At 37.1% G+C, this 17357-nt stretch overlaps 1 protein-coding gene across 2 annotated transcripts; it reads right to left on the reverse strand.

Annotated features, from left to right (window-relative positions):
- Positions 1-4938: 4938 nt before the first annotated feature.
- LOC104442382 (secretory carrier-associated membrane protein 4) lies at positions 4939-11453 on the reverse strand. 2 transcript variants are annotated; one of them, XM_010055804.3, is made up of 12 exons: positions 11232-11453; positions 8638-8748; positions 8475-8537; positions 8346-8379; positions 8108-8230; positions 7909-7971; positions 7708-7801; positions 7565-7610; positions 7361-7428; positions 7113-7161; positions 6260-6325; positions 4939-5235 (listed from the first exon to the last, which is right to left on the reverse strand). In XM_010055804.3, the coding sequence occupies exons 1-12, from the start codon at positions 11289-11291 to the stop codon at positions 5203-5205; spliced, it is 810 nt and encodes a 269-aa protein (XP_010054106.1). In that variant the 5' UTR covers positions 11292-11453; the 3' UTR covers positions 4939-5202. The 2 variants fall into 2 exon arrangements, with proteins under 2 accessions (XP_010054106.1, XP_010054107.1); XM_010055805.3 differs by having other exon boundaries at positions 4980-5235; positions 8638-8745; positions 11232-11442.
- Between the last annotated feature and the right edge of the window lie 5904 nt (positions 11454-17357).

The following is a 17357-nucleotide window of genomic DNA, read 5'->3' on the forward strand; positions in this document are numbered from 1 at the left end:
GATTAACGCTTGATTTGAATCCAACACATCTTACATTCAAATCACAGCATTAACCCCTTCTATCAACATTAGGAGCCATGCCCGCCACCCTATGGATGGAGTGGAGCCTTATGGACTAGTTGAGTTTTGAGAATTTTTTTAATTTATGTGTTTTTATATAAAGAAAATCATTTGAGCTTATTTCGGGAATTTTGTTCCTGGAAAGAAGTACAAACCATCACTGTGGAGTCAAGAGAAGGTAAAGAGAAGGCGGTGGTACTCAAATGAAAGCAAATCTTAAGGTACACTGCTTATTCTATAAATTTCATTAATTTCTGCAGCACAGAAAGAAAAAAAGATGGGCAAAGCACACGGTTTGACGATTGTTAGATCCGGAAAGTAGCGAAACGCGGGTGCAAATTTTCCTACTAATTTAATACATTTTGCTGATCTCTTTATTTTATATTAAGAACAGAAAAATAGAGAACGTGGGGTCCGCACGAGCCGTCCACCCCACTTTCTCCTCTTCTTTGCTCATCATCCAGAATTCCAGGGATCCCGCTCGCTCTCTTCGGCCTGATTTCTATGTTCTTGTCTGAATTCGAACGTCTGTAAGGCATTTCTGCTGGTTTTCTTCGGTAAAAGTTTTGACCTGAAGAATTCCATTTCTGCGAAATGCAATCGCGTGGGCGGTTTTCCATCGTCACTTTTTCCACTTATCACGCCAAACGATTTTCGACAGTTCATGTAATGCGATTGTTAGCGCCGTCGTTCGTCGGGAGGGGCTTGATCTTCTCGTCCTTTGAATAAAAAACTCATTTATTTATTGCTTTGCATTTAAATTATTGATATGTTTAGGGTACGTTTATGGCCTAAAATATGATACACGCGTGCCATCACATCTGCGCGTGATTGATGCCTAATGCTGTCGCGAATGGTCAACCTACGGTTTGCTTTTACATGATTTTGACCGTGAATACAGAATGAAATACTTGGGGAATATGCTGCGGGCCAGGTTGGTGGGCAATGACGTTAAAGAATATTTGTACCACAATTCCCAGACTCGAAGAAAAGGCGAAGGAAAGATCTATTTTTCATGTGGAAGAGCGTCCAATCAAAAATGCATCGTGAAAAATACGTGATATATCCTATACATAAAATACTTTATTAAAGGTCAAACCGATTTTTCCTTAAATCGTGTTTAGGAATTTCCCAAACTCCGACCCTAATCTCTAATTACGACAGAAACCAAACTTTCCACATAAGTGATTAAGGGTGCGTTTGGTAATGTTTCTGTTCAAAAATTGTTCCAGGGATATATCTATTCCAATGAACAATTTTTAAACAAAAACGTATTTGGTAAATTCGTTCTTGGAATAGAAAAAAAAAAAAACACACATTTGGTAAGTTTTTATTCTTTTAATTTTTTAATATTTTTATTGTATTGTTCATATTTTTTTCTTTTTTTCTTCCTTTTGGCCGGTCGTCAACCTCAGCCATGGCTGGCGATCGGCCGACGAGGGCCGGCGGCCTCGCCCAACCATGGCCGCCATGGGGGCGAGGAGGCCGAGGTTGGCCTCACCTTGGCTGGCGGAGCTCAAGCTCGCCCAAATCCAACAAGGCCGAGCTTGCCCAGCCAAGGTGAGGCCAAGCCTCGCCAGGGGTTGGCGACACTCCGGCAAGGTCGCCGGCCCTCGACAGCCGATCGCTGGTCATGGCCGAGGCCGGCGACCGGCCAAAGAAAAGGAAAATAAAGAAGAGAGAGAAAATTTGTTTCTCCAAAGTGTTCTAGAAATAAGAAACAAGTTTTTCTTATTTCTTATTTCTGTTCCAAATTTATTCTCAAAAACAAAAAAAGTAGATTTGGAATAAAAACGCAAACAAATGAGTTTCTATTTTTTTTTTTGTTCTCGGGAATAAAAAAACAAGATTTGTGTTCATAAATAGAAAAAAGAAATACAAACAAACACACACCCTAAATGGCTATGAAAATACAAGTCCACTTCGACATTAAATTTTGTGAATCCCCTTCTCCTCGCGTCGCATGAAACTATGTAGCTAGGGAGATCGAAACACAGACCGAAATGGAAGCTCTTGATCAAGAGGACTTCTGCAGAGCTCACGGCTCTGAGCAGCCAACGTTGAAAAAATTCGTTTTTAAACACGGTGGTCATGTACAGCTTCGTCTAGGACTCGGTGACGCCGAACTTTTTCATGGTCCCACCTCATAACACTGAGACAATGCGTTCTGCGTGATCAGAGATAGGCATCCATCGAACAAAGTGATGAATTCCTCCTCGGAAGGCATCGAATCCGACAGAGTGATTTCGCGGAAAATCTCCTCGACCGTATCGGATGAGACCAACGACATAACGATTCGGCCGTCGACGTGAGCATGAGGGCACCAACAGATGAAATTTTGGAAGGCAACTTGAGGCCCGAAGTTCTTGTCCAGCCAGGAAGGGAAGACATTGCCGATCTCCTTCCGGAAATTGCTCCTCAAGCTATAAATCTGCGCTTGAGAAGAATGGCAGTCTGGGTGTGCTCCAAAGTAGAAATTTATGGTGACCACTTTGAAATCATCAAGATGGCCACCGAGAGGATTGATTCCAAAAGCAATCAATCCTGATACGTGACAGTGATGTTGAGGAACGACCATGCACTCATGGATTGATGGGTTCCATATAAATATATTTGAAAGATTGGGCTCATCTTTGTAATAAATGGATAAACAAACGACTCCATTGCACGAACCAATGACATCGTATCGGTCGGGATGACCAAACGAAGGATCAAGATGAGATGTCTATTGAGATGAGCTTTGACAAAATAGGCATCGTTGAGTAGGGATTTTCAAGATTTGCATATGCACCAGAACCGAGCTAGTGATTTCACTGAAAGCCGCAATAAGATGTCTATCGTTATGTCATCCAGGAAGCTTGCCATCTTCCTTACGCTCTCAAAGTACACCTTCGAAATGCGGTATTGCTTCGAATTCGACATAAATGCCGATGAATTACTTTGCATGTAACGATGATTTTCAGCCTCATTTGGAGGTTCTTTCAGCTTTTCCTCTCGTCCTATTACTATGAAGACGAATTAAGAACATTGCAAACAGGACTCAGAGATGACTCCAACAAAATTTGATTCTCTTATACAATGTAATTTTCCATTGGATTAGCTTTGAAGTATCGAGTAATTTTGTCAATAACAAGAACAAATTTCCAATGTCCACGATTACATCGCCAGGGTTTCCTCCCTCGAGCAATTACACGGGGTGATTTTGGCAAGATGCGTATAATAAGGCATCTTGCAAAGTCGACCGGATCGCTCTCGCCTTCTATGTCATATAGTAAATTCATGTCGTGGTATTGTATAATCAGTTATTTCTCGTTTCATTTGCAAAACGATTTAAGATTTGATCTCAACTTGATAAAAAAAAATATATATAAAAGCTTTTGAAAAAAAGAAAATGGTCGAATGTGTGAAATCATCTCTCTTTCAAGCAAGATTGTTAGGGAAGATGAAGACACAACCTTGAAGTAGATTTACCACGGAGCCTTCTAGAGTGCTCGGTTGTCAAACTAACGTCTATATTATGGGTTTTAGAAATCTTATCTATCTTTATTTCCCCCCTCCCCCTCATGGAATAATTTTAGAATTTTATTCCAAGTACTAAATGTCGGCTATACTAAAATCTGTGGGTAAATTTAGTACAGATGATGGATGGCGAGATTAACTATGTTGTTGAATTTCAATTGGTATTTAGTTGCTATTCTACTAAATTTATAGTAAAAATCTTTATTTGAATTGTATTAATTAAGTTATGAACTTTTTGATAATTTGTCAATATAATCCATTCAGCAAATTAGCAAAAAATTGCTAACATAAATGTTAGTTGTCTTATGTAGTGCTAACGCAAACAAACATCATAATTTTTAAATATTTTTTTCTCTTTTCTTTCTTTATTTTTTCTTTTTATAAATCTAGGTTAGCCAACCATCACCGGCCACAAGCGAGGGCCAACAACTCTCATTGACCACAAGCAAAGGCCTGCAAGCCCTCGCCAAGATCCAGGAAAGGGAGTAGAGCAAGGATAGAGGCCCTCATCTGCAATTGCAAAAAAAAAGGAAAGAAAGGAAAACAAAAGAAACAAATAAAAAATTATCCACATTAGCAATAGGACAACTATACTACGTAGGACATTCAATATCCATGTCAAAGATTTCCGACCAAACTTGGCCAAATGAACTACATTAGCAAATCATCACACAATTGAAAGATTTAAAACTAAATTTGTACAAATACAATAAGTTTGGAAATTTTTTGGTATTTATTCCCTAATACTATGTTAATTACTTAATACCATCTTCTTCAGGAACCTCGTAGGTTCCATCCGTAATTCTTGAAGATGATGTTGCCAAAAGCATTCGTACCTTGAAGCATGTTTTCACATACTCAAACGTGCTCAGCAGACGCAATGTCCCAATTGTAGACAAAAGCTATCGTGGATTAATCATTAAGGCTCGATTTTACACACCAAAACACAACAATTATCATCTTCCTATTGTCTCTCTTTCCTCTTCTACGGCCTCCATCAATACAACTACCTTCTCTTTATTAGATTCATCATAAACCCACAAAGGAAAAATAAATTCTAATCAAATGCTCCATATTGCATTTTGATTTTTCCTCCTACCAGTCATTTCCATCACCAATATTCTAGAACTCTTAAGCATAGGCTTCGTAAGAAACACTGCCCATGTTTTATAAAATAGCTCAAGCACCGTATTTCCTAAGCTCCTTTCGCAACAATCAACCATACTTTGCTATGATCATTTGGATATAGTTTTGCAAGCTCAAAGTCAGAAACCTTAGCATAGGCTTATGTTAAAGTTTAGTTTGCATGTTGCATCCCTATTGCACTCAGCAAGAGGCATCGCACGGTTGGGGGACATATAAAGTAATAAAATCATTAATATACTATCAAGAAGCAGGCATGATGAGCCAAGGGATACTAACAACTACGTCATCGAAGAAAAAGGCATGGCAGATTCGAATCTCCCCACAATGGGGAAGGTACAATACCAGAGTGTACTCACGACTGTGTAAATGGATACAATAATTACAAAAGAAAGCATATCTCATCATAATAAAGCAGCTCGAACATCCATCGGCAAGACTGACCAACCCAAGTCAGTCATGAAAAACCAGGATCGAAAATCACTTGTGTCCCCTGAAATACATGTAGGTTTTCTGCAGAGAACAGTAAACAAAGTAATAAGCAGGATGAAGAGAAAACGAAAGAAAGAATCCCAGTGCATGCAAAATGCAAAACTAGTCAGGCAAATTGTATGTGCTTCAATTGAATATTAAAACTTTCAAAAAGTACAATAAGATCTTAAAACTTGTCAAATTGGCGCAATTGAGTCCTTTCTTAACACCATCAACTTGTCTAGCAGAAAAAGCTGTCTAATGCAGCATATTTTAATTATGTTCTTTTCCATATCTTATTTGAACTAGATTAAAAAACTAAAAAGGCTGAAATTTAACTAAAAAACAAAATTGGAAACAAAAGGGAGTGGCATGCCTCGCCAGTGGGGTGCCACCACCGTCCATCACAGGAGGGGCTGGCCCTGAGCAAGGGTGACTGGTGGGGGCCGGTGAGGCCCCAGTCTAGTGCTTTTTGTTATTTCCCCTTCCCCTTTTCCTAAGTAAACACATGTTTCCATCATGAATGCTATTATATTTCTCATTGTCCAAGATCTAAAAAAAATTTCCATCCATTAAGGTGTGTAGACAATATTAGCTCAGTCCAAAGCATTGCGACAAAAACATTTCTCATTATGCATGTTGAATTAAAATCAGCTAGAACTCGTACTGTATTTTCTATGCAGCTGGCTACCTGTTACATGATCCCAGTACAAGACTTTTGAATGTTACTCATCAATCCTTTCAATAAAAGAAATGCATGACGAATTGCTTTCTAGTTCACTTAAGTAAGACCGCTAGGAAATCTGAACCATTTAGTGCCAAGGGGATAAGAACTGACATATATTAATGTGTTAGGATGAGGGAGAGGATTCTTTAAGGAGTGTTAATTTAAGGTTAAAGTAAAAATAGAATCTGGACAGCGAAGAGAACATGAATGATACTCCAGTTCAATTGTTGCTCAACCCAAGATATTCTTCAATAAGTAACAGAAAGAATCCTAGATGATGCTTTTTCTCATTTGGCAGATGCTAGAAAACAAGACAATGTGCAAAATTCATTCTCTCACCTGAAGAACCCACATGCTCAGCAGTGACTCCAAGCAAAATAAAGCGAACCCAACCAAGTAGAAAATCTGCACCAAAAAAACAGTCAGCTTTGCCAAAAAGCTAACAGGAATAAAAAAAGGAAATAAACAGAGCCCAAAACATTTCCAATAAAAAGATCATAAACTGCAGGGATTATTGCTCAAATAGGCAGAGACATAGTTAACAATAGTCCTTCCTTCAAGGGTCTTAAAGGCACACATCGAAGAGATGGTACATGTTGAGAGCAACATGCATTCAAAGTTAGGTTGATGAGAGCATAAAATATGTTATTCACTGGAGGACTACATAAATGAAATTACATGCCATATGCACACTACTTCACACATCCAGAAATCACCAATTTATCTACCATGATGAAGAATTTCATTGAAATTTTCTCCACAACTCCAGAGGAATTCTGAAAGCCAAAAGCCAAATAACGTTGTGGTTCATCCAGCACTCTGTCACAACACTAACTGGTCCCTTGACACAAGCGTGTAGTATCCTATTGTTCACTATGTAGGAAAGCAGCATTGCAAATGGTACAAAGTCCGGCACTAACCCAAACAGCTGCTGAATCACATAAAAAAAGCTAAGAGATTATGAACCTAAAACAAAGAAATCTAAACAATTGGTACAAAGTCCACCACTAACCCAAACAGCTGCTGAATCGAATAAATTTTGTGTGTCCAAAAGCTAAGAGATTATGAACCTAAAACCAACAAATCTAGGCACCATGCATCCTTTGTCACTGTAAGTGAACATGTACAAAGTAGATCGATTTTTGCAGCAATCATTAGAAGGCACAAAAAGTTTGGAGTGCATGAAACATACCCCAACCAACACATGGTCAGAAAACACGTCAATTGCAGCGAGAATACCCCTGAAAAGAGAGATTTTTTGTTAGCAAAGAGCTGGGTACTTGGGGTCAACTAATGATAATTTTGAAGGAATTGTAGTCTCGACAAGGCAAGCAGACATGATTATAATCCATTTATTCCCACTCATAACACTTACTGAGAAATTCCAACAACCAGCACATAAATTTTCAGGATATTAAAGTGCAGTATTTAAGAGCTTACGTGAGTGATTTCCCATGAAAGACAATTGGCGGAGCAATAGCAGCAAATATGCAAAAGCCAACATGTAGCTGTGTGGACAAGACCAAAGACGTAAAAACCATAAGTAACTTAACACAAAAGCGGTACCATACGCTGTCAACCTTAGATTTCAATTTTCAAATCACAAATCCTTCACAAGTTGAACTAACAAAACAGAAAGCTTACCAAATAGAAAAGGAAGAACCAACTAAAGTTCAATGCACTGTCAGTCCTGTAGATACAAAATGTTTAATGTGCTAAGATGAAATGATATAAAACTAATATGCAATGGAAACTCCACAAAACCCATATGTCTACCCAAGTCTGACCTCATTGCACGGTATAGGGGCCTGTACCACAATACATAGGACAGTGGGCATCCCATCAACGCATAGATTATCGCAAGGAAAAATATTTTGACACCTGCAGATCTCATGAGAAATACCAAATCAGACCTCATCCCTAAATCTATACCCAAAACCTTCATATTAAAAACATCATTAAGAAAAGTCAAACGAAAAAAAGCTTACCCCCGCCCCTAATCCAACATACGGTCACTGCAAGGACATTGAAAGTAAGGCAAAGAACTATACCTGCAAGGCATGTCAAAATGATTCAAAGATGCTTAGTGCTGTAGGAAATGTCCATTCCAGAGGAGTTTCTTACAATATGACAGCTCTTGCTTAAAGTAGTGACATTTAAAATCAGGAATTGATTCAGTAGGCATACCTAACCAACTTGCAAAAGCCAGATATTGAAGCCGTTGCGCATGGACAGGTATCTCATTTGCTATATCGTGATGTATAATTGGAAAGCAGGGGGGCCAGTTCTTATCATCCAATGGGACATTAGCTGATACATTGTGACAAGTGAGTAACCCACATGACATCACTGACTGTTCTAATGGAAAAGGCTCATAAATCGAGATTATTTGAATCTGACAGAATTGCAATCATAACAAGGATACCTTTAGAAACAGCATCTTCTCTCCGCTTTATTTCCTGCAGAAGATGAGAATTAATAGTTAATTGCATAATTGAAAATGTTATATTTGATTAATTTGGCTAAGGGAAAAATGGCGGAACGAATAGCTAACCCTCTCTCTTCTTTTCAGATCTGCTTCCCATGAAGCTAATTCTTTCACTTTTTCCTTGGAATCCTGTAAATGTAACCAGGGATTGTAATTTCGAGCTTCCGAGAAGTATCATTGAAAGAACATAAAACAGAGACAGAAAAAACACAAAGAGGAAGTGCTCTACATTCATTGTATCCAGAGGTATATCCACTGTTGCATCATGCTTCTGACCAAAGCCAAGGGGTTCAGATGCAAGCGGAGGAAGGCGGGACTTTGATGCTGGAGCAGTACCCTTCTGTAAAATTCCCAGATGAGCATCAAATGGATAGATAGGGCGATATAAGAATGTTGAAAAGGCCAAATAATACAGTTTATGCAGCTATACTCAATATGCAAGCCCAAAATTTATGAGCTCAATTCAGGAGGTAATGCCAATTTAGGTGACTGGGCTACCGATAGACAATAGCAGCAGTCCTCATTTATCCAATTCACAGCACAACTTCAAAAATTACAAAGATCAAAGTACTAAGGACTTCATTCTACTGCTAAAACCCCAATACTGCACTCAGAAGTAAGCATTCAGAAAGTGACACCCCTAATTTGTGCATTTCAAGTGCAATGTCTCAGTATTGGCGATGATCTGAAATTGACTGACCTAGAATCTGTAAGATGAAGAACCTTGTTCCAACTAGAATCATGCACATGAATGAATGGCAACCAAATTAGAGCCACACATTCAATCTCATTTTATGTATAGTAGGTTGTGCCGGGTAAGTATGCCACCCACTAAAGTATTTCTGCCAGCTATTACAATACAACACAAGCAGGCCCAGTCCAGCCAGGCCCAACACAGAAAGGGTGGCCCTGGAACGCTAGGGGGGCAATCCTTCAATGATGAAAATATAATTTGAAAGTCAGATACAACATAGTACCATCACAATTAACTCAAAACCACAATGACCTCACATATTTTGACCAGTCTTTTGTCAAAATCAAACTATTACAACATTCTACTGACACGAAATCTCATAAACTATCAACAGGAACACAATGACATCACACGGTCGCTCCCAAGCACTGCCCACTGCTGAAGCCCTAATGAGCCATGTCTAGGCTGCATTGTGCCTGACCTTCTTGTCTAAACTCATGGGGAGAACTACTCCATTTTTTTTTTTTTAAAGATTTTCATTACAGGGCTCCTTTTTTTTTATTTCAGCACGTTCATATCATATCAAATAGATAAGAGACAGGATAAAACAATCCATTTATTATGGACAGAGGTAACAGTTGGTTCTAGTGTCCTGAACTCCCCATCTTTTTACTAAATTGAACTTGTTCATTATTCTCGAATAAATAAATATTGGTTACATTCACATTCGATATTCAAGTGCCATTCGAGTGCGTCATGTCTTCCAGCCATCTCTATGCTTCAGTTTGGTTGCATGACCTAAGCTCATACCAAAATAATTAGAGGCAAAGTCCTATCTTTTGATAACTTTATCTCGTACTCTTATTCCTACATTATTTAACCTGTGACTTGCACCAACATTTCTAAGTTTGCTGGAGACAAGAAACTTCTCTCATGACCCATACTCTTTTACCGACACTAAAAGTTGTGGAAACTTTTGAAATTGGCCGGGTTAGCAGAATGTAATAGCAGCAGATATATGATCAATATTAGGGTTTGCTGAGCTTAAAAGATCGGAATTTTCTAATCCCTCACGAGAAAGTAAATCGGTCGGTGCTACTTTTCCCATTCTTATAACTCTTATGAAGTTTCAAAATGCGTTTTTTTTTTTTTTCTATCTGGTTACAATTGTATCGTATCCTCACGCTTCACATGCATTATGCATATATGCTGGTCAATCTTTAAAGGGGACAAAAAGATCATTTTACAGATTTAACTATCCTGCGTTCTTATGCAACCAATTTCTTCCATTGACTTGCTTTGACAAATGAGTTCCCCAGTGATGACAGCAATTGAAAAGTCTGTCTTGGCAATAAGATGCCACAGAGGCAATGGTGCTCAAAACGCAAAATTGGTTTTTCAAAATCCCAAAAAAGGAAGAGCTAGGAAACTCCAAACAGAAGTTTCCGAAACCTACTACGTACAAGGACTTGAAAAGCAGCTAAACGAGATCTTCATGGAAAAGTAAAACGCGCTTCCCACCGAGCTCATAGGCCCCGCCAAGGGAAAGAACTTGTGGTTGAGAGAGCTTATTCTCACGCTCCAAGGTACGATAATAGACGTACTCTATATTCCCGTGGAAACTTAGCTTTAACAAATAAATATTTAGCAAAACCGGGTGCGAAAGTAAGGACAAACACCTCGAGAGTATTCCTGCAACACTCTCGGTGAGCCCCTGGTCTACGGAGGTCGCAGCATCAGTTCGGATAACCGAATTCAGCTGCAGCCAAGTAATCGAATCTACGCCCGACATGGCGAGAGGACGACAATGCCGGCCTCGAATATAAAATTACCGCGAAATCCGACCACGATCCGGGGGACTACAGCAACAGCAGGGACCAGATCTATAAATAAATTATAAAAAAAAAAAAAAAAAACAAACAAACAGAGCAGCGACCGACACGCGCCCCTCCCCACGGGAGCAGCGGAATTCCGGCTTCGGCGTCGAGCCATTCCGCGCGCCACGGAGGCCGACCGCACAGGGCGAAGCGGAGGTCGATTCGATCGGCGAGAGGGAAAAAAAGCAGCGACCGAAGCCGCAGATCTGCGAGTGAGAGAGAGAGAGAGAGAGACGGGGGCGGCCAACTCACCGAGAAGGGATTGACCTCTTCTTCCTCGTCGAAGGGGTTGGGATCGTGGTGGCGATTCATTGTAGCGCCGGAAAGCTCGTCCCCTTCGCACGCGCACAGAGACAGAGAGAGAGAGAGAGAGAGAAGAGAGAGTGAATTTGAACCGAAAAGAGAAACGATGTGCTGTCGAAGCAGAGTGTTTGGGGGAAAGTCCCACTCCCCCCGTCCTTATCTCACTCCCTCTCTTCTAGAGACTGGCTTAGGTGCTACGCGGGACATCGCCGAAAAATGAAATCGCTTTTCTCTTCGCCCCCGGAGTGCCCCCGTATTTACCCATCTTGCCATTGCTTCGGGACCCACGTGGGCTGTAGGCGTTCGTTCAAATGGAATTTCGGAAAACGTGTGAGCGGGAGAAGTCTCGCGCGGGGCTTTTTGTCGGGTGTGCTGGAATCTCGTTGGCGGAGAACGTTGGTTACCGTGGGATGCGCCGCTCCTGATCGCGGCTCTCTGGGTGGTTGCGTGATGCGATGCGTGACGCGCTCTCGGAGGAGGCGGTGGGATGGGGACATATCTTGTTGGCAAAGCAGACGATCTCAAGCTCTTCCTCGGAAGAATTTCACTAACGCAAGTATTATTATGACTTTCGGCTTAAGATTTCATTTATCTTTTACATTTGATTACACTTCATAATTAAAATTTCGAAGCGAATCTCATCCTTTTCCATTCCCTTCCTTCTTCTTGGGGCTATTGTCGAATCTCAACTTTAGATCTTTTCTTCTTTTTTTCCTGTATAGTGGAATTTTGGTTTTTTTTTTTTTTTTTGTCAAATTTTGATTTAGTTAAACTGATAAAGTATCTGGCAAGAAATGTCGCCTTTTATCCTATTTGCTGCTTTATAATTGATAATTCATTATATTACTTGTTGTTTGTGCTTAGGCGTAAGGGTGATAATTTTTGAAACGATGTGATAGCATGATTCAAACATGGAGTTAGAGGATTTGAATTGAGACTAATCTTGTCTGGTTTATTAGCGTGTCGGCCCATGAGACCCGTTTAATGATCGATGTCATGTTCATATGTATTCCACTCAATATGAATTTGACTAGTTTAACCTGTTTAAATTAACGGAACAATTGGCATGTCTTGTATGTGATTAGTTTAAACACAATTAGTTAAAAGATCGTCGTTCCAAGTTACTCATTATTAATATTTTTTTTGGCTACACACGATATTTCATTTACTATGAGCATCTTTTTCTTTTACGAAGTGCTACAATTTGAAACTAAAATTTACAAAAAAAAAAAGTGGAGACATTTTGAATCAATTAGTTTATTTTGTGCCGGTGAGTGGACTTTGTGTTTTTATGGGATACGTAATTTTTTTGATTGAATCATATTACACAACTTTTGTCGTGCTCGCGTCAAGTAGGTTGCCACAACTAATTAATCAAGTTATGTTTGGTGATATATTTAGCAGTATATCCTCATATCGATATAACATAAACATAATTAGCGCAGTCGTGAATAATCTATCCTCACCTAGGAGGCCATTGATAAAATGTATTTGAACACATCTAGATAAAAGTAAGGGACTTGACTAACATTACTTCTACCCCTAAATTATTATTGGGAAAATACAGATTCGAATCAATAAAGCAATCAAGTTAGATTTTGATGAGTGATATCATTTTGTTTAATGACTTATTTGCCCCGTGATATTGCTAATGGTCATCGACAAATATCCTTCAAAGACACAACAAAATCTTAAATGAAAATACTAAATATCAATTCCGGTATTTCTCCAATGTCTCTATAAGAAACAATTGAAAAAAAATGGCTATAGTTTTGGAAAGAAGACTAAAAAATGATTTCATATTTGTTCATCAAAAAAACACACACACACACACATATATATATCGGTCTTAAAGAACTAATTCTTCGCGAAAGGTTGTAAAGTGAACAAAGATATTCCTTCGAAATAAGTTGCAAAAATGAACAAATGCAACCCTTCATGAAAAATTGCAAACTAAACAAGTATTATTTCCAAATGTTGTATTGAAAAGACATATATACAAATTTGAAATAATAAAATAATATTTTTTAAATAAAATAAACTTTTGAATTTTCATAATTTCCAAAAATACTTAATAAACTAAAAACAACATTTGAAATAATAAATGTTGATAAAATAATCGTACAAAAATAAATAAATAAATGAGTTAGTGCTAATTAAATCACAAGCACGCTAGCATGCAAAGTGCTAAGTGTGCCAAAATCGCGTAATTATTTGCGCATCCGCACGCTAGTATTGTGAGGTTTTAGCCCACACTCAACATTTTCTTTAAACACACTAGAGAATGCTCACATTTATAAATTAACCAATCTCCTTCCAACTTTCCTATACAGGACTAGGACTAGGACTAGGAAAAACACGTTTTGTTTGTTTTATAGACAAACTTTCAACAATCCCCGCTTTATCTGTAAAAAAGATTTCAAAATAAAAAAATTTAAAAACCATATAGCCAAAAATTTTAACCCATTTTTTATGATTTTTTTTTTTTTGTATTAGAATTGAATGTTTGTTATTTGAGAAAAATAACTATTATATTATGATATTCGAAATTCTATCATTTTTTTCCACCTTTCTCATGAGATAATTTTATCTTATATTGAATTTATCCCGACTACTAAATATAGGCTTAGAGTATACTAAAATCTGTGAGTAAATTTATTACAAATGATGAACGGTGAGACAAACCATGCTGCTAAATTTTAGTTGGTATTTAGGTGTAATTCTTTTGAATTTATCATAAAAATAATTATTTCAATTGTACCAATTATCCGAACAAAAATAATAGTGTACATATTAAGTTTTGAACTTTTTGACAATTTGTCAATATAGTCCATTCAACAAAATTTAACAAAAAATCGCTAACATTATAGTCGGTCATTTTACGTGACGCTAATGCAGACAAATTTCATAATTGTTAAAGTATCCGACTGAGCGAAAATTGTCATTTTTTTCCTATTTGCACCTTACTAATTGATAATTAATTACATCAATTGTTGTATTTGCTTTGACTCGGGGGTGACGATTTTCTAAACAATGTGATAGCACGATTTAAACATGAAGTTAGAAGATTTGGAGTGAGACTAATCATATTTGGTTTAGTATCGTGTCAGCCCACAAGACACGATCATGTTTGCGTCTAATCCACTTTGTATGAATTTGATTCGTATAATCGGTTTAAATTAACGGATGACTATTGACACATCCCGTATGTGATCGGTTTAAAGTTTAAACACAACTAGTCAAAAGATTGTCATTTCCAAGTTACTCACTCTTAAGATTTGAAATTGTGATATTTCCTCCATCGTGAACGTGTTGTTCTTTTTATGAACTACTACAATTTGAAAATAAAATTTACAAAAAATTGAGGATATTTTGAATCAGCCAGTCTATTGTGTGCCGGCGAGTTGACTTTGTGTTTTTATGGGATATGTAATCCTTTTGATCGAATCATATTACACGACTTTTGTTGTGCTCATGTCAAGTAAGGGTGCGCATGACAAAATTTTTGTTTCTTGATTTTATCTGTTTATCCGTTTCCTAACAAGTTTGGAATAGAAACCGTTTGGTAACGCAATTTGATTTCTCTATTTCTAAAACATATTTCTATTTCGAAAATAAAGAAATTGAAGAAATCGAAGCTAAAATTTTTAACTTCTCGGTTCGAATTTGAAACTGAAATCAAACCATATAAAAGAACATTCTGCTTTCTTGCTAACTTAATTTACTCATAACCACAACTTTACAAATTATTGCTAATTTTCTTTTTCTTATTTTGCTCGTGTTTTTTTTTTTTTGCATTTTTTTTTCAATTTCTTTTGATAACTTTCTCTTTAGGATGAAAGGCAATCGAATGGGTCCCTAATTTTAAAAAACGACCAAAGTTCTTAAATGCTTAGTTAAAAACAATTGGGCTATTTCCTTCTAGAAAAGGCACGTACATGGCTAGTTGAATAAAAAGTTCTTACGTAATAGATTAATAAAAAATGTGCCTAGAAATTTAACCTTATTTTTTTACGAATTCAAAATTCTTGCAAAATCAAAATAATTAGATTGTTACACAATCTCGAATTTTAATTCGAAGGCAAGAGATTCAAGAGAATCTCTCTCTTTACTATGCAAAGGCCATTAAAGGTTTATTGAGCAATAATAAAGAAATTAGGGATAAGCAACTAGACTAATTCAATTTGAGAATCAAAATAAACCAACCTTCCTCGATTGGTTCCTAACCATAGACGTCACTTTAAGATAGAATTCTCATATATTCCTTTACACAATTAATTTTATTTTGTTGATAATCTTATATAATACTAGTTTTTGATAAAATGACAAGGCTGTATAGGCGCCATTGATGGCATCCATATTCATGCTTCCGCGGTACTTGTCTGAACCTACGCAGGATGAGCTTGCAAACGATATATTGATCGAGGAGGTAAACCAAATAAATACACTTAGGAAAACAATTGCTAATAAAATGGCAATGGATAATAATATGCCGGAAATTCCATGAAATTGTATTTTCAACTTTTTGTAATGTATTAGTATTATTTCAACTATTATTTTGTATTAGAGGATATTCTATGTTGTTTTAGTATTATTTTGACTATTATTTTGTATTTGAGGATTTCCTATGTTGTTATCTAATCAATTTCTATTCCTAAAAATATAAATTTTGTTTTGTTATCAAATGGATTTCTCGCTTTCAAAAATAGAAATTTTGAATCGTTATCAAACTAGGGTTTTTGCTTTCAGAAATTTATCCAGGGAATATAAATTAAGAAATTGATTTCGACAAATCAATTTCTCTTTCGTAAATTTTGTCATGTGCGCCCTAAGTCGCCGCAACTAATTAATCGGGTTGTGTCGGGGCAATATATTTAGTAGTATATCCTCATACCGATAAAATGTAAACATAATTTGCATGGAGAAGAATAACTCATCCTCACCCGAGAGGCTGATTGACATAATATATTTCAACATATCGAGGGATATGACTGGCATTACCTCCGGCCCTAAATTACTGCTTTTAAATATTTTCACTGTCGCATTTTGGTTCTAATTCTCTCTCTCTCTCTCTCTCTTTTCCATGCAATAACGAATCGAATTATTAAATAAAAATGGAAAAATTTCAAATAAGTATCCGAAATGGATTTTTTTCTTAAAAAAAAGATCTAAAGTGGATAATATTTCATATAAAGACTCAAAGTGACTAACCCAATTTCAAATAAGGATCCGAAGTTCCAAACTTATTCACAGTCAAAGACATTTTTGTCCAAGAACTTTTTTCTTTATATTTTCTTTCATACTCCATCTTGCTCACGCCTCCTTCTTGATTCTACATCACCTCCATCTTCAACGCCACATCAATCTCGTTGTATGAACAAGATTGGCTTTTCTTTAGCACAAGCCATTATAATATAGTCTAATTCGTTGAAAATTTTAAATTTCATTCCTCAAAATGGTTTTGTAGACAATTCCACGAAGCGGAATCGAGCTTACAAAAATAGGTCCTCTTTATTACAACATTCATTGCAAATTATGATCTCAAAGGCATAATATGAATATGCTTTTGCCGAGACTCAACTTATTGTCAAAGTCTCAAACGTACTTTCTCTCACCTTGAGAGCGCATTAACTACAATTTTTTGTGTTGATTTTGGACTTGCTTGCCAACAACAAGAGCAACAATGTTGAAGCATTGCCAAATCATCTCGTTTGACTAACTTATGCCTCTACTCAATTAACACTTGATAATCAACAATTTTGTGCTAAAGAACAATGTTATTGCAGCAGGTGACTATTTCAACTTCGGCAACAATTTTTCCTCATAAATTTCAAATTTGGGGTTGCCTCTCTTGCGTGAAATCGATCTTTTGAAGGCATACGGTAACAAATAACTCCAATGTAATTTCTTGTCGCCAAACCGATGGCAGTCTACGTGATGATGCCTGATGTAGAGCGAATGATGAGATGCGAGGATGATGAAGAAAGAAAGAAGATATAAAGAAAATGTGTTCTTGGACAAAAATACCTTTAATTGTGAATAAGATTAGAATGTCGGGTTTTTATTTGAGATTAA

This window comes from Eucalyptus grandis, chromosome 4, assembly GCF_016545825.1.
Source record: "Eucalyptus grandis isolate ANBG69807.140 chromosome 4, ASM1654582v1, whole genome shotgun sequence".
Lineage (NCBI taxonomy): Eukaryota > Viridiplantae > Streptophyta > Magnoliopsida > Myrtales > Myrtaceae > Eucalyptus > Eucalyptus grandis.